At 41.8% G+C, this 23,050-nt stretch overlaps 2 protein-coding genes across 2 annotated transcripts; one reads left to right on the forward strand and one right to left on the reverse strand.

Moving 5' to 3' along the window:
- Positions 1 to 202: 202 nt before the first annotated feature.
- pcgf6 (polycomb group ring finger 6) lies at positions 203 to 8,336 on the forward strand. Its single transcript, XM_003452303.5, has 10 exons — positions 203 to 702; positions 962 to 1,061; positions 2,008 to 2,104; positions 3,166 to 3,221; positions 3,318 to 3,377; positions 3,949 to 4,066; positions 4,807 to 4,834; positions 5,253 to 5,351; positions 7,236 to 7,322; positions 7,441 to 8,336. Exons 1-10 carry the CDS (start codon positions 628 to 630, stop codon positions 7,489 to 7,491), a joined length of 771 nt encoding a protein of 256 aa, XP_003452351.1. The 5' UTR covers positions 203 to 627; the 3' UTR covers positions 7,492 to 8,336.
- Positions 8,337 to 9,265: 929 nt separating this feature from the next.
- LOC100706574 (alpha-internexin) lies at positions 9,266 to 14,898 on the reverse strand. Its single transcript, XM_003452318.5, has 5 exons — positions 14,523 to 14,898; positions 13,069 to 13,299; positions 12,232 to 12,759; positions 10,595 to 10,719; positions 9,266 to 9,934 (listed from the first exon to the last, which is right to left on the reverse strand). Exons 1-5 carry the CDS (start codon positions 14,814 to 14,816, stop codon positions 9,760 to 9,762), a joined length of 1,353 nt encoding a protein of 450 aa, XP_003452366.1. The 5' UTR covers positions 14,817 to 14,898; the 3' UTR covers positions 9,266 to 9,759.
- Positions 14,899 to 23,050: the final 8,152 nt, after the last annotated feature.

Raw genomic sequence — 23,050 nt, forward strand, 5'->3', positions numbered from 1 at the left:
TTTCAGTGCTTTCTAACAACAGCAGCTACTTAAACGCATAAAGACAGGCATACAATTATTTGTTGAAGGCTTCTTTAAAGAATACTTGGGAGCCACTATATATTCGATACAGTATATTAATTATATATTAGTGATAAAGAAAAGAATAGGTTTGATATATAATTTATGCTCAAGTCTAGGGTCAGATCACATTTATTTTGAAGTACCCAGACCGGAAGTTGTAATATAGTCGCCATTCGCCGAACACGAGCGAGGGAAATTGGGTTGTTTATATGAGCATGAAGAAATCAACAAAGTGCATTAAGTTAGGACGTGATATCGTTTTGTGTTAAATGTAATTTTTAGGCATTAGTACGTCTGAAGGATGTTTTTTACTTAGTCATTTTCAGTAACGTTAGCTGCTAAACGGTTGCCGCTTTCACGTGCGTTCTTTTTTTCTGGTCTTGCATGTAATAAGCCAGCTAACGTTAGCCGCCTAGCCAAGCGTGGCTAACTTACAACAAGTTTAGCCAGACTTAAAGAAAACGTCGCTCGTTAGTGCAGAGCTGAAATTTAGCTAGAGGAAGCTGTTAAAGTTTCCATTTTGGCCGTAACTAAAAGAGACCAGTGAAGGGTTTTGAAGCGGGAATGTCATCGCCTCCGTTAGGTCGCAAGAGTCATGAAGGGTCAGGGAACGCATCAGACAGCGACTCCGAGGACGAGGTGCGTTTACAGGTGTTTTCCCTCACCTGTGTATTTTTCCCTGCTGTGTTTATTCATAATGGAGGCGGATTTTCATGCTGTTCTGACAGTTATATCTACTGTCCAAGAGCTGTCCTGCCCACTGAACTTAGCAGAACAATGCACTATACGAAATGTACACGTTAATATAAAAAGTAGCTGACGCATAGTAATTATAAGGTTATAGTGATTTTTTTTAAATTATGTAATCATTTACGTTGGTTTGTTTACGTTTCTACAGCCCACGCTCCCCCTTAATCAGTTCTATCCATACATCCGCTGTGCCCTTTGCTGTGGGTTCCTCATAGATGCCACCACCATCACGGAGTGTCTGCACACATGTGAGTTACATCTTTGTCTGCTGCGTTTAATAATTAAATGTGGTACATTCTTTGTGGTGGGAATAATGGTTGTATCAGCATTTATGCAGTGCTGTGCAAATGTCTTGCACCACATCACTTACAAAAAAATGCAAGGAAAATGAGAAAAAGGTGCATACATGTGCAAATATACATGGAAATGCAGTATATAAGACAACAAAGAATTTGTACAATTGCTACAAGCTTGAAAGTCTATATTTGATCTACTACCTTAATTATATGGGGAAGCCTTCTTGTAGTTTCTTTAAGTAACTTTCAGAAATAGTTCTCCAGGCTTCTTGAAGGACATTCAAACCTTTTTTTGGATGTTGGCAGACTTTTGTTCCGTCTCTCTCAAGATGATCCAACATTGCTTCATGTAGCATTCAGGTTGAGATCCACGGGAGGCGCAGTGTTTGGGGTCACTGTCAAGCTGTAATGTGAAGCCGTTGCCATTCAGATGCATTCCAGACAGTAATGCGTGGGAGATCAAAATTTGACAATACTGAATTTCATTATTTTTGACACGATCTTCATTTCCCTGAAAATGGTAAGGTAGAAGGGCTTAACTGAAAACAAGTGAAACACATTGAACAGCGTTCAGAAAGCCTGAATAACTATTACTCAAGACCACTTTAAAAATTAGAAGAAAGTCTGGCTCTTTGGAAGCAAAATGTAAAGAAATAAACAGTGGCTCAAGATATTTGCACAGTACTGTAGATAATAGAGATGAATGCCACAAATACATGAAATATGTATATGAAGCAATGTCTGTTTGCATAGTAGCTTACATTTCTGCAGAAAAGTCGTAATGATCACAAGTATTTTTCACACAGATTTAAATGATACTTAAAAATGTTTATGGTCATGAGAGAAATGGGTATTTGATGTCTGAAAAGTATTTTTTGTGCTTTTTTTCCTCCCCAAGTTTGCAAAAGCTGTATTGTGAAGCACTTCTTCTACAGCAACAAGTGTCCCACATGCAGCATTATTGTCCATCAGACACAACCTCTTTACAACATCAGGTGAGTCTGACTATTCTGGTCACATAGGAATTGTCTAAGCAACTTTCAGGTGCTTTTTTTCAAAAAGGGTCAGCACAGCAAGTAGCTCTTCATGTTATGATTTGGCAGATTTTTATGCCAGATCAGTACATCAGGTCTTATGGCGTTATGAATCCTAAGTAGACAGTTTTGGTTCTGATGGTTGTACAGAGCAGGCAAGGAGAGAGGTACAACAGTGAGTTCTTACAGCCTGTCATGGTTTGGTGCTGCTTTTCAGCCAATCATGTTGATTTGTGTTGTATCACATGAGGCTGATCTGCCACACAGTTCCATCTGTAAAGTGCTTTATATGCTGAATAACCATTATAGCTGTTTTAAAAAAGCACTGCATGTGTTTTGTATTTTCATAGCAGATTATGATGAAATAAGGGTGGCTCAAGACTTTTGGACAGAACTGAAATCAGGGGAGTGGAGAAGAAATGAGTGCTTTACAGTGTATCACAGTGACCCCAGCAGCCTGAGCCTAGAGCAGTGTAACTAATGTCTCTTTTCCATTAGTGTCAACTCGACTCAGTTTTGGTTGTTTTTCATTAAAATTGAGTACCTCCTAAATGTGCGTGGGGTTGTTATAGCAACACGGCTAAAAGTCCCATCACGTCATTTGTATATAACACAAACACAACATAACAATGGAGGACATTGAGGTGATGGTATACCTGCTGCTCTGTCTATGACTTTTGTCAGACTCTGGGACACGGTGTCGCTCTCATGACTCGAATGATGCCACTGGCTAGCCAGTCAGTCTACTGATGTCACATTTCAGATCATTCAAATCACGTGGAACCCTGGCTGAGTAGGCACTAAAAGGTACCTGATACCAGGTGCTACCACCTATTGAAAAACCCTAAAAACTGAGTCGATTCATGCCGAGTAGGTACTAGTGAAAAAAATGCTGTAAGGGATGCTCGTCTTTTTTCCAGGGACTACTTGAGCACAACTTGAGCACACATTGACCTCCCCAATGGAAACTTTAGCCATGTTTAATATGAGTATGCATCGAGGTTTGTCTCGTTTCCCTGCAGGCCCGACAGACAACTTCAGGATATAGTTTATAAAATGGTCCCCTTCTTGGAAGAGCGTAAGTATGTAGGCATATGAACCATATTTGATGTGCTGCATTTTCCAGTCCACATTTTAATGTGATCTCTCTCTCTTGCTCCCCCCAAAAATGCAGTTGAAAGAGAACAAATGTGTAACTTCTACAAAGAGAGAGGACTGGATGTACCAAAACCAGGTAACATGTTTCAACTGTTGAAGTGTAGTAAGGCCAGTGCATTGTAATATACAGTATGTAAGTACCAGATAAAGTAATAACTGACCACATGACCTTTGACAGTTTTGTGTTTAACGAGGAGCTGCTGTGCTCTTCTTCTTTTCTCTCTTATAATATGACAGCGCTGGGTTGTCATGTTAAACATAGACACAGTTCCAAGAGAAGCCGAAGCCTCAGCGTTCCCCCCTCTCACTCATTTTCAAACATTTTTCTCTTCTGCTGATGATGCCTTATGATTAAAATGCAAAATCCTAATTGTATGTATCGCTGTAATTTCTGTTGCTGTGGATGTTTGCTCTGTCAGCTCTCATATCCTGATTTGAATTCATTAAAGGGCTACTTTAAGATAGACGGAGTGCTAAGGGTTGAAATTTTTAGAGCTGTGCTATAATTGTGCAGCCTGTGTTGCTCCTTAAGCGTAGTAATGTCAGACTAGAACCGAGTAAAAATGCAATTTAGATTTACAGATCAAGAACTGGAAATGTAAAGATGGAGCACAGCAGTGCTGAGGGTTCTCCTTCCTCTCTTGCAGTGATCGTCTCCCCTCCATGTCCTGCTGTTATAAAGAGGCAGAAGAAGGACAACGTTCCTCAGTCTGTGTTCACTGTTCCTCCAGAGCTGGATGTGTCTCTGCTCCTGGAATTTGTTGGGTAAACATTTGTACTGTATGGTTGTTTGTTTTTATTTTATTATTTGTTACCCATTCGTGAGAATAACAATCAATCAATTTGCTTGTGGTCAGTCTTTCTAGCTCTTGTTTTGAGAGTTCAGTCACTGCTTTGCGGTTCCTGATTAGAGCAGTTACTGCTGTCAGCGGCTGTAGTCCAAGATGGCTAACAATCTTTTTAGGTTTTTATGAGAGACTTGTAAAAGGATGGGTGCTTTTAGTTTTTGTCTCCCCAGGCTTTGTTTAGACACCCTGTGCAAATCTTTTTGGGTGGGGTGGGGGGGGGATTTACAGATTGCTCCCTGATTGAATTTAAAAAGCCTGTACTGGGGGGAAACAAACAGATAAACAAATGAAATACTATTTTTATAAAAATCCAATTGGGGGTGTTTTAAACTGTGCTTCAGTCATATTTGGGCAGTGCTTCAGCCCTGCTGCTTAAATCTGGTGTCAGTGTCAGTTGCAGCCAGAACAAGCAGAATGTGATTTTAATGTTTTGGTTTTATAGATAAGTTGATGTCCAGATACCCAAATCTAACATATATTAAAAATCTGATTTGAAAAATGATTGAGATGAATGAAGTTAAACATGGGTTTTTCAGGAATGACGGGTTTATCATGCAGTTACGTAGAACCACCAGCAGGTGGTTCCACTGTCTCAAACTGACAGATTCTTTACAGCCAAAAACTTGAACATCTCTTGAATCTCTTCTTTGTTTTCAGGGCTGAAGAGGGCATCTGCAACTACAAGGTAAAATCTTTAATCTAAAGGCTTTTAGATGATTATAACATATATGTGCAGTTGATTTCAGGACCTGTTAAAGGCTAATTGTGTCTCATGTTTTCCTTTGTGGTTCTCATATATCTATAGGCTACAAAGTTTAAATGGTTCAATCTTTTCCCGTGTTTTAGGACTCAATGCTGGCAGCTGCAGCGTGTTCCTCACTAACTTTTAGCCTGCTTACTGTAACATTAGTTTGGGGTTTTATGTGGGTGGTAGGGGGCAATGACATGGCTAGGCTACAAGAAACAGTGAGCAAAAAGTACCTCACTTACAGTTTCAGTGTAACGTTTAACACCAAGAAATCCGTGTCAGAGTTACAGAGGGTGAAAATGTTGTCCTGGTTTTATAAATGTGTCTTATACGGTTTCTGGTTTTTTCCGTTTAGCCGTTGGAGAGACGGTACGTCCGCGTGTCAGGTGAGGCCACCGTTCGCCACGTGGAGCTGTTCATCAGGAGGAAGATGGAGCTGAGCCCATCATGCCAGGTGAATCTGCCAAGCTTGCAGCTTGGTGCAAGACTGCAGACTTACAGACTTGGAAGCAGGACAGTAATAGAATTTAACGTTACACTAAAGAGTCGCTGTGCAGAATGACAAGTGTGTGGATACTATTTTAGATTAGGAAGACTTTGTGAGCCTACAGGGCTGTCAAAATGGCGTGCAGACAGGAAATGCATGATCCAACAAAGAAATGTATTCTCAGTCATTTTGCACACTTCAGGGCAGCATACACCTGTGGAGGAGGATGCGCATTGAATCGGTTTGTCTTGCATGGAAACCTGCACTCCAGGAATGTTACAGGATTAAAGGCTTTTTGTCGCTTTGATTTGTTCCTGCAGTTTATTTTAATAATATTTGGTTGACATAAACTCACCGAACCCTTTATTAGCTGCAGTGGGGCAAGAGATGCATTTCTGCATATCTTGATAGTAACTAGGGATGTTGAGGGTGACTCATTTGTTAGTGGATTAAACAAGAGAGAAGATTAGATCAGTTGACTAGTCCAAAATATAGAAACTCATTGGAAAACATTGTTTACCTGTGCCCAGTTTTCAATGACCAAACAAGTATTTCCTGTGCTGTTAATCACATTCTTCACTTATCAAATCGTATTTTAAATGTCACTTTGTGCTGTGTATGACGTTGCAAACACACAGAGTGTCAGATTGTTTTGCTGACTTTATCTAACTTTAGTTTTCGTTCCTCCCGTGCTAGCGTCCACACCTCGGTGCAAAATGTGGTCACACATTGCTGCATTCAAATGTATTCTACATAAACATACAGCTGCTCTTATTAACAATAATGCAGTGTTGGTTAGCACAGCTGTCGGCTTTTTATTTTCCAACTCGTTTGTTTACTTCCAATCACAGAGAGAGAGGACTAGTGTCTGGTGGCGCTGTACCATCATACATTGTCTGTCTGGGCTCTGCTGAAAGCCATATGATGAGAATTATTGACTGTTTATCAGGATTGTCTGGAAGATGTTTCCCATTTCTTCTTCAGTTTCACTGGCAAAGTTATCCAGACATCAAAACATAAGAGGAATGAGGAGTGCACGTGTACATGTCAGAGAATACAAGCTGAACATTGACGACTCAGCACCTCAGGTCAAAACTCAGCAGGCTGCCGGCTTCTAAAGGACAACAGAGAGTCCTTAAATACAACTGTAATCTGATTAGAGTCTAGTTATTAGAACAGTGATACCATATTTCTGTCTCAGAGCAGTGAACCTGCAGTAGGAGATGGCTTGTGCTGCAAATATATAAACTTAATATCAGAATTGTCCTCATTTCCAGAAGAGAAACATTAAGTGCGATCAGAGTTTTAAGGTATTTGTGCGTTTTGTATTTAGTAACACAAGCGGAGGATTAGCAGCTTAAACTGATTTCCTGGCCTCAGTGTGACACTAAGGTTTCCTGTCTGGACAAACCTACAGGTCACTTTTTAATGAAGGAGATGTTCCAACACTCTGAGGTTCACCTGAACTTTTACATCTTGTTGCGCTTTAATTTATAACTGCCAGGTATCTACGTCCTGCTTCCAAAGTTTACACACTGAGAAATGTCAAGGTGATGTCGCTATTACAATCATTTCTTTAAAGTATGTGTGGGGAAAAAACTCATGAATTTGATGCAATTTGATGATTCTTTATTTCTGGTTTACTGAGAAGTGTCCAAATTATACTTCTGGTAAGATAACTGGCACGATGTTTGACCTGTCTTCTGGTCAAACATCAAATCAAACTGCAAATCCAGAATTTTGTACCCCAGCTTGGGGGTCTGGATTGAATGCCTAGATTTTTACCCTATGTTCTCACTTGGAATCACATCACTGTGATGGTCTGTAATGCTGTCTGTGTGTGTCCTGCAGGTAGATGTGGTTTGTGGAGATCACCTCCTAGATCACTACCAGTCACTCAAAGAAGTACAGAACTTTGTGGGCGAAGATGCTCTACAGGTTAGAACCAGAAAAGCACGTAGTAGGACAAACCTGTAATGACACTGGAAGTTTTACAGAAGGCTGGGGGTTATCATCCTTTGAGTAATCGCTTTGCTTTTGTTTGTCTTTCATCCAGGACGGTCTGTTGGTGCTACACTTTGGCTTGGTGCTGCCCTCCCAGTCTTAAATATGAGACGTGGATTTAGCCATGATCTGAACTGCTGAACTTACATTTTGGTCTTTGTTTCTCTTTATAAGACTCATGTCTTCATAAAGCTCTTGGATATTAGACTTTAATGAATTGTTGCTAGCTGATTACAAAACATATAAAATTCAAACCTGAACATGGCCACATTTGGCCCCTGGCAAACATTAATGTATTATTTCTTTATTGAACAGACTGGAATAAAAATGAACTGTTTTGATTGAATTTTTAACAAACCAGATGATTATCTTTAGTTCATAGTTACCACGAATCTGTTGGACACAGATGACATCCATCTGAATTACTTGGTACCCACGTGTATAACATGAATTTGACCTGATAAATGAAAATGACACATTTCTGTTCCTGCTAGGCTGTTGTTTGAAGATTTGTTTAAAACTGTTTGCTACTGTTTCTGTAGTGAAAACTGGACTGTACCACTGTGAATGGATCTGAAACTCTTAAAGCTGCTATAGCAATATAGGCAGCATCTGTCTAGTTTACCCAACTTTTTGCAACCCAGGGATTGTCTTTAATGTTTTATGTTGACTACAAAGCTGTGATTTAAAGGGCTGCAAGAAAAGGACTGCCACTACCAAAGATTTATGTATGTTAACGCTTGCTTCTTAGAGATTCATAGTTATTTTAAGAGCTATCGACTTCCTTCTGCTGTTAATAGAAAAAACCGATCAGCTGAAACATACTTTGAGTACAAAAGCAGTTATTTAAAGGGAGTTTGTGTAAACAAGTCTTTGATATGGTTTGTTTAAAAAATGTTTGTACTTGCTTTTGTCAGGTTGAGTTAATAAAAGCACAACTGAGAAATATTTCCTGATTCATCCTTGATCTCTGCTTTTACAATTGGGTTTGGAGAGGTCTGAATAGGATGTCTAAATGGCGGGTATGGTATTTAAGAAAAAAAAAAAAGTTCAGATTTAAAAATTTAGCGCATTCAATAATTTAATATGCAAAATCCAAAAGGATTTGTCTCCTTCTGGGCTCAAATCTGTGAAATTGTTTGTCGTTACGCAAACGTGTAAACCGTTACACTATGGAGCCACTTGTCCATAAACAGTACACCTAACCTAAATGGTTCCTATGGGGGAAATGACACTAGAGTCAATGTTCCACCAGTGATGCACATGCTGCCACTACATACTGTGCAATAAAAGCCTGTAGATCAGGGACGTCAAACTCATTTTGCTTTTAAAGTGGACCGTTCCAGTTCAAGTCAGTCTAATCTAGACAGTGACAAATCACAACTGTCGTCTCAAGGTCAAACTCCCCTCTTTGTCAGTGTAAAGAGGTTTAACTGCTCATTTAGTCTCTGAAATGTTTTAATATAAGAAAAAGGACAATTTTAACCATGCATCTCAGTTTTTCTACGTGTTTAAAAAACAAAAAACAAAGCAGCTATAGTAAATGAAAGAAATATGCCAGCACGACTTTTTGGGCTTTCATTGTTAGAAATAAATGTGTAAAATTGTAGAAAAGGTTCTGGTTGCCTAGGTTACCTTGTAAAATAATTCAGAAATATTTTTTCTATGGTAGGTAGTGAAAAATCAGGAACTTTCCATCATTTGATTTTCTATTACTTAACTACTTTTCCAAAGCTGTGCAGTGAGCCAGATTGGAGTCTTTTCCAAGCAAAGCCTAGCCTTATGATCACCACCCCTGCATTAGATTATAGAAAGCATGTGATAACAGTGCTTAACATATGATTAGGAACTTGTTGATAATTGTTAGAAACTCATGAAAGAAGTCGGAGAACCTAGATTTATTGTTCCATTCATTAAAGTATAACATCTATCTGCCACCTCGAGTCATCATAAGAAACCACAGTTCCAGTCATGTAATTTTATTTGCTTATCATTTTAGTGATATCCAAGTGGAACTGACAAACTTAATTTGTGGGTAAATAAAAGCCATGTCTTCAAGTCTAAGCAATGTCTATTTTCTTCTCATTTCATACAGGTTTCAGTGCATGAAACTGCAGCAGCAAAGTGAAAGATTCCCCATTAACATTTAATACTCAGGGTAATGTTTACTGCGGTACAAGAGATGTGTAGAGCAACCTGGAGGGTCATGTTAGCTCCCTTTGGTTAATAATGGAGATTAAATATTTAAGACTACAACAAAAATGTCAAATACACACTGCTGACTATGACTCAAAACACTGACTTTCAAGACTACTTCCAAAACATCTGTTCCGGACTTAACAACTATGATGTCAGATTTCCCTGTATATCTTCAGTTGTTGGAGTTGATGTCCGCCTCGTCTTTATCCTCGCTGACATCTTTGAAGCTTTCCTTCGCGCCTCCTTCTTTCTCCCTCCTGGAGGAGCTGGATGAGGCTCGAGGTTGGTAGCTGTAGTTGAAGGACATCCCTGAGTTAAAGTGAGTCTCCTCCCCTTCCAGCAGTTTCCTTATAGGAGCAGAGGAAACAAATGTCAAGCTGCACACAAATAGAGCATGTCAGGAGATAGCCAGTTTGTTTTTCAGAGAAACTTCAATAAAAGGTTAACACACTGACATTTACTTTCCTGCAACTAGTATGAGGGTAAATTAAAGCCTCCCTACTAGGCGGATATGCCAATTAATTATTATGATAGATATTTATGTATTCGTAGCTATAGTTTCAATGAGACTGAGGGAGTACATGTAACTTGAAGAGGGTTTATTTGAACTGTATTTTGGGCATTGGCGTAACTTTGTGCTGAACATTGGAGGGGTCAAGATCTCTGCCTAAATAAATAAATAAATCTGGGTAAATTCCCAGATGATTAAACATGCAACTATTTTGCTGGTAATACCTGAAATTAGTAAAGAAAATCAACAGCCTATTTATGCAAGATAATTCATAATTTTATTGGGGGGGGAGATTTACATTGGTTGGGTCTGATTTATGGGGGGGTCATAACCCCCCCTAACCCCCTTGGAAATTATGCCCCTGATTTTGGGAAAACCTCATCAGACAGTGCTATTGCGTGGTCTTTGAAGTGAAGCAATACCTGTAATCAATACATATGTTATTTGCTCTTTAAGCTAAAAGATAAGATTGCATTTTCTTGAATCCACTTAGCACCTATAAGCAGCGATCTCGATGTCCAGGGCCATCTTGACATTGAGCAGGTCTTGATACTCTCTCAGATGATGAGCCATCTCACTCTTCAGGTTCCTCAACTCAGTATCCATTTGGCTAATGGTGTCCTGTTGCAATGGAAATGAGACAACAGATGTAGAGTATCACCACTGTCAAATGAATGACACCTAAATAGTTTTTTTTTAAAAATCAGTAGCCGTACTTTTTCTGTTTTCTGAGTCATTTTCTGTGATATTTCTTCCTTCTGTAGTTTCCTGTTATAAAGACTCCTCTAAAGTTTATTAAGGGATTTCCTTTTTGTTTCAACAACCTTTGGGCTAAGCTTTACTGCCCGTAAAAAGCCAGTGAAAGCCAGATGGCCTTCCTGTATCCGACTGAGCAGGTCAGATGTTAAGCTAATAGACATTCAGACTTAATTCACTAAGAACTGCTACAGTCACAGAGGCTGGTTAGACTGGCAACCACACACCAAAGGTCAACTCTGTGCCGCAGCTTACACATGGTTTAAATATTCATTTCCCCAAAAAACAGAGCCAGAACTTTTTACAGATAGTCAAGTGTACCCCTATTTTAGCCTCAATACAATTTTTTGTGAATTTGTTTTTAAATTTTTTGTTGTTAGAGGAAAAAATGTTGCTATATGAAAGTGGTAGTTTTCTTCTTCATTGAACTATATTATAGTGAATATTTATCTTCTCAAATAAAGATGAGTGGTCAATTTCCAGTGTGCAGTGGTCAGTTTGGTAGTGGCAGACACAAAAATAAAACCCTAGCCCCCAAATTTCAGTGAGAGAAAGAGATAATCAGATGTGCATGTCATGTTCAGGTATGCCTGAAAATATTTAATAAAGAAAACACCACTAAGATGCTGAGGGCTGTTAATTTGCAATAGTTACATGAAGTTTAAGGAAGTTCTGGGTTTAAACAACCACGGCTAAGCCCATCTTTAGCTAAAACTTTGAGTGTGGCTGTAAATTTTTTCCATTATGTTTACAGTTGAGTTGTTCAGATTGGGTTTTAGTTGAGCAGTTGAGATACATAAGAAATAGGAAATGGGTTCTAATTAACAGGCACACTATCGATCTGATCCAATTATTGAATGAATGTCACAGTAAAGCCTGAGAGTATTTAAAAACCAGCTTTCAGCGAGTCTTTGATCACAATTATTCTGTAGGATTATCTGTATGCTGGATTCCTTTTACTAAATCCTTGACACCATGGGGACACCGTGGTGTGTGCTGTTAGCCAAAAGCTTTACTCAAGCTGTGACATAATTGATGATTAACTTGACCTTGATATCTGCAGACTTTCAATCCTATTATTCTACAGGTTTACAGATAATTGTGACCTCCTTCCAAGATTTCTCCCAAACGATTTTAAAAGAAGTTTTCTCAACTTTGGCTTTTTACAGTTTCAGTTCTTACTCAGATTTGATTGAATAATCCTTCATCCAACGAGCATATATGAGTAGCACAGTATTTCTGCCTCTTATTGTTGCTGTTTATGTCTCACAAAAACAGCATGGAATTTGTGGTTCTAGTTCTGCCTTTAACTTTAGGTTTATGCATGAATCATAACATACTGTACAAAAGACTGCTTTAAAGTTACTGTTTGCTTGCCTGCATTGCTGTGACTTCAGCGTTGTGTGTATCCTCCATCTCTGAGATCTGCCTCTCCAGAGACTCATTGGCACCCCTTAGGGTCTCTGTCTCAATGGTCTTGGACTGAAGCTGCCTCCTGAACTCACTGATCTCCTCCCTGCTGGCCCTCATGGCCTCGTTGCTCCTCGTGGCCTGCTCGCTGAGGCTCGCAAACTTGCTCTTGTACCACTCCTCAGCCGACTGCAAGTTCTTGGAGGCAATGGACTCGTACTGGTTGCGGATCTCCTTCAGCGCTGAGGTGAGGTCCGGCTTGGCAAGCTCAACCTCCACAGAGACCTGCTGCGCCTCCATCATGCTGCTCAGCTCCTCAATTTCTTCTTCATGGACTTTCTTGAGGAAGGAGATTTCGTCCATCAGGGACTCCACCCTGCGCTCCAGGTCCAGGCGGACGGCGGCGGCATCATCCACGTCTTTTCTGAAGGACCTCAGGGTCTGTTCAGCTTCTTCCCTCGCTCTCACCTCCTCATCATACTTTGCACTTAGCTTCTAAAATGAGACAAAACAGCAGGGTTGAGAAGTGAGAAAGTGCTAGAAGTTTGATCCTAATGGGGATTCTAGCTTTGAAGCAAGCTGCCCCCTTCATGCCTGAAAGAATGAAGCTAATAACTGCAGTTCCTCTTATTTCCCCCCTTTGTAACAACTGTACTGGAGATGATCTCTTTAATACCATCCATTTAAATGTTTTAAATGTCTGTGTCCATTTTTAAGTACAGTCTATGTTTTTGTTTAACTCAAATTCGAACAGAGGAAGAAACTTCTTCCTTTCGTCTCTTCAAACCTGCCCTCTTCTCTCACCTGCAGCTCGTCCTCCATGTTGTTCCTCTCAATCAGCACTCGGTTCTTTTCCCTGTTCAGCTCCTCCAACTGCGAGCGCAGGTCCCTCATCTCCTGCTGGTAGAGATGAGCGATGCGGGGCCGCTCGCTCTGCTTCTGCCGCAGGGTCACCAGCTCCGTCTCCAACACTTTATTCTGCTGCTCCAGGTGTCTGACTTTATCGATGAACATGGCAAAGCGGTCATTGAGACCCTGTGCAACAGAATAAGCACTTCTTTACTACTAAAAAATATTTAGCATATTAAATACATGACAGGCAGCTTCCTGTTTGCTCATGTGGTGGCTGTAGCTCAGGAGGTAGAGCAGGTCATCTGCTGATCGGTGGTTCGATCCCTGGTTCCCCCAGTCTGCACGCCAAATATCCTTGGGCAAGATACTAACCCCAGGTTGCTCTCCAATGCATAGATCGGAGTGTGAATGTTAGTTAGAAATCACTTAAAAGGATAGAAAAAAGTGCATGGCTGAAAGCGGCATGTTGTATAAAGCACTCTGATTGCTCCAGGAGAGTAGAAAAGCGCTATATAAGAATCAGTCCGTTTACCATTCTCAAATGGTAAATGGACTTTATTTGAATTCTTTAATAAAATACAATCCAAACTTTGAAAATAACACATGGTAATGATACAGTGCGTATTGGGCAGCAAAGCAAACTGTAAACATACAGGGATTTATCCACATATGGAAGGTATCAATACCAAAGCTGGTATTCCTATTGGAGAGATACTACAGCAATATTATCGATACTTTGTTTCTGTCCCCTAACTTCAGTATGTAGCCCACTCCATAATGTTAAATAACTTTTTCTTTTTAGATACTAAATAAATAAATATACCTTAAACATGCACTGTAAAAAATGTCAGAAGTTTATTTTGTTGACTGTGACATCTATGTTGTTGATAACACATTTAAACAACAGAAGTTGACTCAAAGCCCTTTAGAAACAGGCGCATTTACATTTCAGGTCCGAGTTTCAAACTTTCAAAAAACAGATTTGTTGTGTTTGCTAAATAAACCAAGTAAAAATGATTTGGTGGTCATTAAAATGTGTTCAGAATTTGCCTTTATGAGTTTAAAGTATCAATATCGATCTTAGTATCAGCAGTACTGGCCAATACCAAAATCTGCAGTACTTTTAACAAAGTTGGCTCTTGTGTTAGCAGTATGTGTCTGACTACCCTTCAGAATTAATCTGTCACTTTTCTTTCGGCTCTATTTCGGTCTTCATCTAACGCGGAGGGAAGTATCTGCTTCTTTGTCATTAAGTCTTGGAAGCTGCCTTGTCTGAACTAGGCAGGTGACTAAACATTAAGGTGTAACGGTCCATAGTGAGCTCGTCGTCAGGGGTGGCCCCTTTACACTGCTGTGCATTCTTTCCTGCATCTCCTCTTCGTTTTTCGGGCTGTGATCACACCTACCTGCAGCTGCTCCTTCTCGTTGGTTCTGATCACTTTGAACTCATTGCTGACCACGGAGGTCTGGGACAAGTCCAGGGAGGCGGTGGGCACCGTAGAGAAAGAGGTGGAGGTCCGTCCCCCCCGTCTGTACAGGGTTACAGAGGACGCGCTGTTGCGCGACGCTGCCATGGATCTGAGGCTCGCAGGGCCCCGCGGAGACTCGCCGCTCATGCGAGAGGAAGAGACGGGGAATCTCGGAGAATCTCCGAAAATCTTCCGATAGGAGGACGACGTGTAGCGGTCTCCGTAGCTCATCTTTGCTGTGACTCAGAGATAACACCGTGACGCGTAAAGAGATTTTCAGGAGCTTATAAAACTGCGGGTGGAGTGAACCATTTACGCACAGCGGGACTCGTAATATTTGTCCAACGGAACGAACACACTGAACGAAGTTTAGTCATTCAAGGAAAAAAAATCAAGCTGATAACTTTTTCCCATATTTCAACTTCGTCTGTTTTATTTTTGTGTGCATTGAGAAAACAAAACATAAAGGAACAGATGGAATTAGCCACGCAGACACTTCACCTCTCCTTACCTGTGCGTGTGTGTGTGTGTGTCTTGTTGCGCTAATGTATACTTGTTATTAGCGCAGATTAAGCTCTGTGGCTGAGGGGAGAAAGAAGAACAGTTTGTAGTATGAGCCAAGCAAAAGTCGCTTAAGTTCAGAGACGTGAAAAAGAATTGTCTGACAGAAGGAAACGAACATCTTCTTGTCTTCCTCGGGCCAAAATCAAATGACGGCTCACTTCACCGCGGTCAAAATCACTGGAGTTCAGGCAGGATGAACAACTTCCAGACCCAAGAAGTGCTCCATGATTTTTCACTGTGCACCAGAAAAGCCCATTATCAGCAAAAATGAGGGCTGTAACACCCGCCTGACCACCTAATTGGGCATGTTGGACCCCAGCCGAACCTAAAACCGCGTTTAAACGTCCTCACTCTCGTTGTAACTCTCAGTCCCAGACTTTACAGATTTCTGCTGGAATCAAGTCATAAATATTGTACATGGTCGCATTTTTAAAGGCTCAACAAAAAACAGAAGAAAAAAATATGCCAAACTGGCATCCTCACCTTAACAGCTCCTCCTCTCTGCCACTTTGAACACTGCTTCCGCGGTTCGTGTCTCCGTCTGCATTGTTAAAGCTTTCCAAGATCCCGACAGAGCTGGTCAGATGTAAAAGCTATTAACAATTGAAATAAATGAAACATTAAATAATATGTTTAAAGTTATAAAGATAAGACATTTAATGAAAGTTTTATATTATATGGAAGAAGAGGCCAGAAGTCCAAAGTAACGCGATATTTACCCAGATAGCAAGACAACATTGAATTGATGTTGATTTTTCATCCGATCCGTCGTATATGATCAGGGTTAGAGCTGGGCGATATAAGATTTTTTCATATCACGATATGTTTTTTTCATTTCAGGCGATAACGATATATTTCACGATATAAGCCAAATAACTATATTTGTAAGATTTAAATGTGCCGTTGCTCACAAGTAAAATGTGAAATAATTAGCAGCTTGTTTTAATTAAAATATTTATTTCCCATAATAAGTTCAACAGGGCAGATGTACTTAAGGAACATGAGACTTCAGTTTCAGATAAATAAAGGCAAATATTGCAAACTACACAAAAGGCAGCCGCTAAAGCATTTAAGTTTCAAAATAGAACAAACAAAACAGACCACTAAATTGTCAGTTCCACTTAGAAACAAAACATTAATTCTAAAAATAAATCTTAGTTTGTTTTACAGAAGAACAGACAAAATTGACTAACTTTTGTCAATATCAAATAAACTGAGAACTAAAAGGAAATTCTCAATCTCTCCTTGTTGTATAGCTTAGCTTTTCAAACAGTTTTAACAGTGACTTTAGTCTGACAAAAGCCGAATGACGAATTAGCGCTTTCAGTCAGAGATTGAGCATGCACCGCTTTATTGTATTTCCAGACTTGCTTTCGGCACAATTTACAGTGCGCGCTACTCTGTTTTTTGTCAGGCTTGAAATAGCCGAAATACCTTCACACTATGGAACTTCTGTGGCCCTTCCGTTCGACAAGCTCTCCGGCATTGGAACCATCATCTGTTTTTTCTTCAGTAACCTTCGCTCACGCTCTCGGTTGATTTTTCTCTAGTCGGCAAACTCATTTCCTTCATTACCTGGGCTGCACAGCTGCAAAAACAAATACACATGTGCGCCTTGGCGCTTGTGCTGTACGTAACAAGTCATGTGACGTGACGCTGCGGCTGTGATTGGTTCGGCTCTGTGCTACTTCATTTGGATTGGCTGTTCTCTCTTTTTTTTTTTAAGAGGACAAGAGAGATGAGGCCTATCGCAATAGTTTAATTTTTCTATCGAGAAAAAGTTATTTCGCAATACATATCGTTATCGTTTTATCGCCCAGCTCTAGTCAGGGTTGAAATGCCAATGTTGTAACAACATTGAAATACTGTGGTAAACCGACGGTTTCAACCGACGATTCAACATCAAAACCTAACGTTGTTTCAACATTAAAAAAGGGTGCAAGAGTGACTTCAATGCTCACGTGAGTAACAACAGCGAGACCTGGAGGGGCGTGATTGGGAGGAACGGCCTCCCTGATCTGAATCCGAGCGGTGTTTTGTTATTGGACTTCTGTGCAAATCACAGTTTGGCCATAACGAACACCTTGTTCGAACATAAGAGTGTCCATAAGTGCACGTGGCACCAGGACGCTCTAGGCCGCAGGTCGATGATCGATTTTGTAATCGTATCACCAGACCTGCGACCATATGTTCTGGACACTCGGGTAAAGAGAGGGGCTGAGCTGTCAACTGATCACCACCTGGTGGTGAGTTGGATCAGGTGGCGGGGGAGGACGCTGGACAGACCCGGTGCACCTAAACGCGTAGTGAGGGTGTGCTGGGAACGTCTAGCAGAGGCCCCAGTCCGCGAGATCTTCAACGCACACCTCCGGCAGAGCTTCAACAGCATTCCGAGGGAGACTGGGGACATTGAGTCCGAATGGACCATGTTCAGCGTCTCCATCGCCGAAGCTGCTGCATTGAGCTGCGGCCGCAAGGTGGTTGGTGCCTGCCGTGGTGGTAATCCCCGAACCAAATGGTGGACACCAGAGGTGAAGGGAGCCACCAGGCTGAAGAAGGAGTCCTATCGGGCTTGGTTAGCCTGTGGGACTCCGGAGGCAGCCGACAGGTATCGACAGGCCAAGCGGAATGCGGCTCGGGCAGTGGCTGAAGCAAAAACTCGGGTGTGGGAGGAGTTCGGAGAGGCCATGGAAAAAGACTTTCGGACTGCCTCGAAGAGATTCTGGCAAACCGTCAGGCGTCTCAGGAGGGGAAAGCGGTGCTCTACCTGCACTGTGTATAGTGCTGGCGGAGCGCTGCTAACGTCGACTGAGAAAATTGTCAGGCGGTGGAAGGAATACTTCGAGGACCTCCTTAATCCCACTGACACATCTTCCGAGGAGGAAGCAGAGTCTGGGGATGAGGGGAATGACCCGCCAATTTCCGGGGGCGAGGTCACTGAGGCAGTTAAACAACTCCTTGGTGGCAGAGCCCCTGGTGTTGATGAGGTCCGCCCTGAGTTCCTGAAGGCTCTGGACGTTGTAGGGCTGTCCTGGTTGACACGCCTCTACAATGTTGCGTGGAGATCAGGGGCAGTACCCCTGGATTGGCAGACTGGGGTGGTGGTCCCCATCTTTAAGAAGGGAGACCGGAGGGTGTGTTCCAACTACAGGGGGATCACACTCCTCAGCCTCCCTGGGAAAGTCTATGCCAGGGTGCTGGAAAGGAGAGTTTGTCCGCTAGTCGAACCTCGGATACAGGAGGAACAATGCGGTTTTCGTCCTGGTCGCGGAACACTGGACCAGCTCTTTATCCTCTCAAGGATACTTGAGGGTGCATGGGAGTTTGCCCAACCAGTCTACATGTGTTTTGTGGACTTGGAGAAGGCATTCGACCGTGTCCCTCGGGGTGTCCTGTGGGAGGTGTTGCGGGAGTATGGGGTGTCTGGCCCATTGCTACGGGCCATTCGATCCCTATACAACCGTTGCAAGAGTTTGGTTCGCATTGCCGGCAATAAGTCGGACTCGTTCCCGGTGGGTGATGGGCTCCGCCAGGGCTGCCCTTTGTCACCGGTTCTGTTCATAATTTTTATGGACAGGATTTCTAGGCGCAGCCAAGTGGCGGAGGGCTTTCGCTTCGGTGGCCTCAGAATCTCATCTCTGCTTTTTGCGGATGATGTGGTTCTGTTGGCTTCATCAGGTGAAGGCCTTCAGCTTGCACTGGAACGGTTCGCAGCCGAGTGTGAAGCAGCAGGAATGAGGATCAGCACCTCCAAATCTGAGGCCATGGTTCTCAGCCGGAAAAGGGTGGAGTGCCCACTCCGGGTCGGGGATGAGTTCCTGCCCCAAGTGGAGGAGTTCAAGTATCTTGGGGTCTTGTTCGCGAGTGATGGGAGAAGGGAGCCAGAGATCGACAGACGGATTGGTGCTGCGGCTGCAGTGATGCGGATGCTGCACCGGTCCGTCGTGGTGAAGAGGGAGCTGAGTGTAAAAGCGAAGCTCTCAATTTACCGGTCGATCTACGTCCCTACCCTCACCTATGGCCACGAGCTGTGGGTAGTGACCGAAAGAACGAGATCGCGGATACAAGCGGCAGAAATGAGCTTCCTCCGAAGGGTGGCTGGCCTCTCCCTTAGAGATAGGGTGAGAAGTTCGGCCATCCGGGAGGGGCTCAGAGTAGAGCCGCTGCTCCTCCGAAAGGAGCCAGTTGAGGTGGTTCGGGCATCTGACAAGGATGCCTCCTGGGCGCCTCCTGGGTGAGGTGTTCCGGGCATGTCCCACCGGGAGGAGACCCCGGGGCAGACCCAGGACACGCTGGAGAGATTATATCTCTCGGCTGGCCTGGGAACGCCTTGGTGTTCCCCCGGATAAGCTAGAGGAGGTGGCTGGGGAGAGGGAGGTCTGGGCTTCTCTGCTTAGGCTGCTGCCCCCGCGACCCGGCCTCGGATAAAGCGGATGAAGATGGATGGATGGAAGAGTGACGTTAGGTCAATGTCACACTTCAACATTGATTCAATGACGTTGCCTGATATTGACTCAACATTGTTTCAATATTTCCTTGCTATCTGGGTAAAATCCCCATGTATCAGTCCTATATTCACATATGTTGTATACAACAATGGCAGTAAGAAAAATATCTTTTAATAGCTCTATATAGAATCACTTTAGATCAATCTATTCAACTTGAAGGAGAGGTCAGAGGTCAAATGTGACATGATATTTTACATCTTTGTACTTTCTATATGTTGAAAATACATTTCTAAGTTTCTAAGGCTTGCTTCAAATTTCACTCAATAAATCAGGGGCCATTCTAGGTTCAAACTTTTAGGGGGCTCACCTCATGATTATAATGTCATGCATGCAGTGCGTTGTAATTAATATTAATGGAATATGCCGGTTGAAAATATAATCAACCATTTTCACATTTGTAAATCTCGATTCAGTTGGATAAACATCACAATGTTAATATAATTAGCTGGATGACCAATTATTTTATCTAAGAATAATTCAGAGATTTCATCGAATCCACCCATTTTAGGGTGGAGGTTTTCATTATCAAACCAGAGGCAAAGGCTCAGTCATTAAAGAGGTTAAAGAACTATTTGTGGCAAAGAAGACAAAATGAGAAACATTATTTCAGACTCCTAATCACATAGAGGCAATCGACCAAATCATCAAGCACTTAAAGTAGCATCATTCAGTACAGACACTGGAAAATCACCCTGCCACTCCACAGACCTGTACACCAAGCTAACTGGTAATTGAGTTGTTTCATATTAAAGTTTTTGAATTCATACAAACCCTCCCTTTATTATACAGACTCAGCATAAAGCATCATGTACCCCAATTTCACAAGTGGAGAACAGATTTGTACTCCGTCACATGAATGTAGTAGCACCATCCTGCTCAGCCATGTTTAGAGTGACAGAGTATGAATCCTGTAAAATCCCACCATTCAATATACTCTGTATAGAATTTGCACGGGCATTTTGTAAGTGTGCTCCTGAAAAGCATGCAAAGTATCCATGAAAGCAATAATAATGAGTATCCATGAAAAATAACTTTTGTTTTTCCAGCAAACTTCATTATCTGCTCCCTCATTCCTCCTGTTCTCTCTCTCTCTCTCTCTCTCCTCAACACTCAACTAGAAACTAGAAAAAGACAAAAAATATAATCTTATAAAAATTATTATAGTAGCAAGTTGGGGATCCATGACTGATTACAGTACAGCACACGGCTTAGTTATGTGAAATCATCATAAATGAATGTAGGAATTTTCATAATTTTTGGTGATTTTGACTAGATCTCCACTCTTTTCTCTCTTCCTCTCTCAGATTTTGTGCGATCATCGAAAAGTTAAATAACAGTGAATAAAAGACATAAACTGATCCTTATCAATTTATGACAATATTCAAACTGAATACAGTTTGAATATTTGGACATAGACAGGTGACATCATTTTGACTTCCTGGATCTGGAACTGCTAAACAAACACTGACGCCCAATTCGACCAGAATAGGAACAAAATTTTTTAACAAACTAAAATAATAAAGTTCATCAGCTCCTGGGCTGGCAACTCAAGATGTATCAGCAAACTAGTGGTTCAGAAGGTCAACGTTAGCTAATAATCTAGTGATGCTACACTAGCAAATGTTTTTGACGCGATTTAGAGAACAAATAAAAATAAGCAGACATTTTATTAGTCACAAAAACAGTTGCCTCAAGGCACTTTATGTTGTAAGGTAAAGATCCTACAGTAATACAGAGAACAACCCAACAATCATATGACCCCCGTAAACAAGCGCTTGGGTGACAGTGGGAAGGAAAAACTCCCTTTTAACAGGAAGAAACCGCCAGCAGCCATCTGTCTTGGCCGGTTGGGGTGAGGGGAGGAAGACAGGACAAAGACCTGCTGTGGTAAAGAAAAAATAACCAATAAATGAATGCAGAGTGGTGTATAAACACAGAGTGGGTGTAAAAGGTGATGATGATTTAATGATGCTTTTTCCTATCAAGTGAGGAAGAACGCTTCCAGATGTAGTCCATGGCTGTGAGCGTAGAGACTCACAGCTTCTGCTCTGACTCTGTTTTTAGTCTGTGGACAGTGGCTGTGTCTGCGCGTGTCTTTGGAGCAGCGTGTCCCAGTCTTGTTTATTTTCAGCCAAATGAAAGTATTTGTAACAAACGTTTCCACATTCTCAGGGTGCATTTTAGGCACGTGGAGCAGCAGCTGCAACTTAATTGAGGAGGATATATTTAGATCTCCTGACACGAGATTAATCCCACAGTGTTCACGTGCAGTGGTTTGTTACTCACGGACAGGAATCCAAAGAGCATTTCCTCTGGAGGATCAAACATCCTTCTCTCTGAGTTTGAAGGTCTGCTGCTTCAGATCAGAGCATCTCCGAGGCAGAAAAGCGCACCATGAGGGCTTGGTGTGATGAACGCGTGTCTCATCATTAAGGTAAACAACGCGATATGAAAACAGCAATTAAAACAAATATTAATGGACCATAAATGGATCGATACACTAACTCTAGCCATTGCTCCATTGTGTTGGTTCAGCTCTAACATCTTTTCATTCGCCGCCCGTAGCTCACTGAACCAACGTGTGTCTGCCAACACGTGAACATCTGTGTGCAGTGAGTGCCGTATAAGAGACTTCCTCTAAATTACTTCACACACAAACTGAAGTTATGTCACATTAATACAATCACTGTGACTGAACGCCAACATTTCCCAGGAGTATTTGCGGTTGTGCACGCCCTCGCCGCCTGAGGGCGCAGCAGGACACGAATCAGAAAGTGGTAACCGAAAAAAGTCCAAACAAATAATTATCGTGGATTTCCACGTGAACGCCACATTTAAATCGTCTGGATAAATCCTGCTACACATCAGCTTACCTAAACTAACTCTTTCATCCGTCTCACTCCCAACACATCACACCAGCACAGTTTATTGTTGTCAGTCTCACAAGTTTTTCTTATTTTCCTGCACGGAGAATGAAACCAGTGCGCAAATACTTAGCTGATGTCCATCAATGCTTCATAGCTTACTGACAACACAGGGAGGGCTGATGTGGTTAATGTCAGCGCCTTTTTTGAGTTATGTTGCTGCCAACAAAATCAAGGTGGGCTATTTCTCATTAAATTGTAAAATGTCTCAGTTATTATGCATTTCATGGGGAACTTGGTGTCTGCTTCTAAATGTTTTTTTAATCCTTACGAAGATCCTAGCCTCTAAGGATGTTTTTACTTAGTCAATTCGATGGAAATTCCAACATAGGTGGATTTTTGTCAACCCTAACGATTCTTATTAGTTTCAGAAACTCTCCCTAAAGAGTTTGGGGCTTTTTCACGTGTTTGTCTCCTGGGTACTGCCGCATTAAGCACTCCAAAGGCAGATTTGAGGACTTTCAGAGGG

This window comes from Oreochromis niloticus, linkage group LG13 (assembly GCF_001858045.2).
Source record: "Oreochromis niloticus isolate F11D_XX linkage group LG13, O_niloticus_UMD_NMBU, whole genome shotgun sequence".
In the NCBI taxonomy this organism is placed as follows: domain Eukaryota; kingdom Metazoa; phylum Chordata; class Actinopteri; order Cichliformes; family Cichlidae; genus Oreochromis; species Oreochromis niloticus.